This window comes from Mesitornis unicolor, unplaced genomic scaffold, assembly GCF_000695765.1.
Source record: "Mesitornis unicolor isolate BGI_N332 unplaced genomic scaffold, ASM69576v1 scaffold28713, whole genome shotgun sequence".
Lineage (NCBI taxonomy): Eukaryota > Metazoa > Chordata > Aves > Mesitornithiformes > Mesitornithidae > Mesitornis > Mesitornis unicolor.
Window position 1 is genome coordinate 2,685 of NW_010175782.1, and position 1,849 is coordinate 4,533.

General features: G+C 53.5%; 1 protein-coding gene across 1 annotated transcript; it reads right to left on the reverse strand.

The window, feature by feature from the left end:
- Nucleotides 1-491: 491 nt before the first annotated feature.
- P2RY6 (pyrimidinergic receptor P2Y, G-protein coupled, 6) lies at nt 492-1,561 on the reverse strand. Its single transcript, XM_010181520.1, has one exon. It carries the CDS (start codon nt 1,553-1,555, stop codon nt 563-565), a length of 993 nt encoding a protein of 330 aa, XP_010179822.1. The 5' UTR covers nt 1,556-1,561; the 3' UTR covers nt 492-562.
- Nucleotides 1,562-1,849: the final 288 nt, after the last annotated feature.

Consider the following 1,849-nt stretch of genomic DNA (forward strand, 5'->3'; position numbering starts at 1 on the left):
AGTGGTACCAGTGGACCCATGTCTCTTACTGGTTTGGCCCTATTCTGGGGACTAGGGTATAGGGATGTCCCAGTATTACAAAAAAAAATGTCAGTGACACTGATGTTGAGCTGGAGAGACCTGGCCTCATGTTCCCCAGACAGGTATGAGATGAACCAAGCCCTCCCTGGCCTTAGTATGCCCCCATCTGGAAAGCTATAAATGAGAAGGTGGAACAGCTCTCCCTGAGCCATGGACCGTGTCCTCCATGGTCCCACTGCATTCTCCATGTCCCATCAGTGGTTTTTATTGCATTGGTGGCTTGGCCACCAAAGAAACATGTCACTAAGTTGCTCAAACCAAGTAATCACGCCAGAGAGAGGACACCGGATCTGTGACATGATAGGGTTAATACTGTGCCACTGCAGACTGGAGATGGGATGAAAGTGCTGAAAACTCGGGAGATGCTGTTGTCCTGTCCTCCAGTACGTCCCCAGCTGAAGTCTTCTCTGCTCTGTGGATCTTAAAGCCAAAATTGCTCTATGCCTGGTCCTGGTGACACTGAAGTGACCTTCATCCTCACCTAGGAGCCGTAGGTAACACAATTGTCATGCCGCCACTTGGAGCTCATCTTGTCGAGGAGGTAACGAGTGCTCTCACGAAATTTGCGCTGAGTGAAATAGAAGAGGATGGGGTCGAGGACGCTGTTCATGCTGGCAAAGGGACGCGTACACTTGTAGGCGATGGCAAACGCCTGCAGAGTCGGGCAGGACAGGCTGGGTGAGGAACGGATGATCAGGTAGATGGTCTTGGTGAGGTGGAAGGGGAAGAAGCTGATGGAGAAGACAATTACCACGATGATGATCATCCGCACAGCTTTGTCCTTCCTCTTGTGCACTGCCAAGCACATCAGCTTGTCCTTCTGACACAGGATCCGGGCCATGCTGCAGTAGCAGGCGAGGATGGCCACAAAGGGCATCAGGAAACCGGTGACAGTGAGGGTGATACCATAGGGGAAGTAGGCAGCAGAGCGATCCGGTGGGCTCAGGTCGTAGCAGACAGTGCGGTTCCTTTGGGTGCCAGTGGAAGCAAAGATGAAGGTGGGCAGGCACTGGGCGATGACAATGAACCACACTGCTGCACACACCAGCCATGTCAGCTTCTTCCCCTTCTTCTTGTGCCATGAGGCCAAGGGGTAGCAGATGCCCAGGTACCGCTGGACACTGATGCAGGTGAGGAAGAGGATGCTGCCATGTAGGTTGGTGTAGAACTGGAAACGGACAAATTTGCAGGTAAAGTCCCCAAAAGGCCAATAGTCCTTCTGGGTGTAGTTGTAGATGAGAAGTGGAAGAGAACAGACGTAGAGCAGGTCAGCCATGGCCAGGTTCAGCATGTAGATCATGGTGCGGCTGAGTGCCTTACGGGCCACCCAGATCTGCCCGATGACCACAGCGTTCAAGGGCAAACCCACCATGAACACCACTGAGTAGACCAGGGGCAGCAGGACCTGTTTGAACTCCTCGTGGAAGGTGCATGAGTTCCTCCCAGCACCCATGGGGGCTGTCATGTTGGCCATGGTGGTGATCCCCACTGTGGATGTTCTCTCTGCTGGTGTGGTCCCTCAGCAGCACCTGCGAATCAGAAAGGGAATGGTTGGTGTCTCAGCCACATGGTGTCACATCCACCCTTGAAAGATGAACCTGGACTGGTGTGTGCAACCCCATAGCCCCATCCTTCTGGGGCGAGGCAACCCGCAGTATCCATACAGGATGGTGGATAAATGGATGAAGAGCAGCCCTGAGGAGAAGGTCTTAGGGGTACTGCTGGATGAAAAGCTGGACACGAGCCAGCAATGTGCACTCACAGCCCA

Excerpts from the sequence above, each read along its gene's own strand:
- P2RY6 (XM_010181520.1), bottom strand. The coding sequence starts at position 1,555 with ATGGCCAACATGACAGCCCCCATGGGTGCTGGGAGGAACTCATGCACC.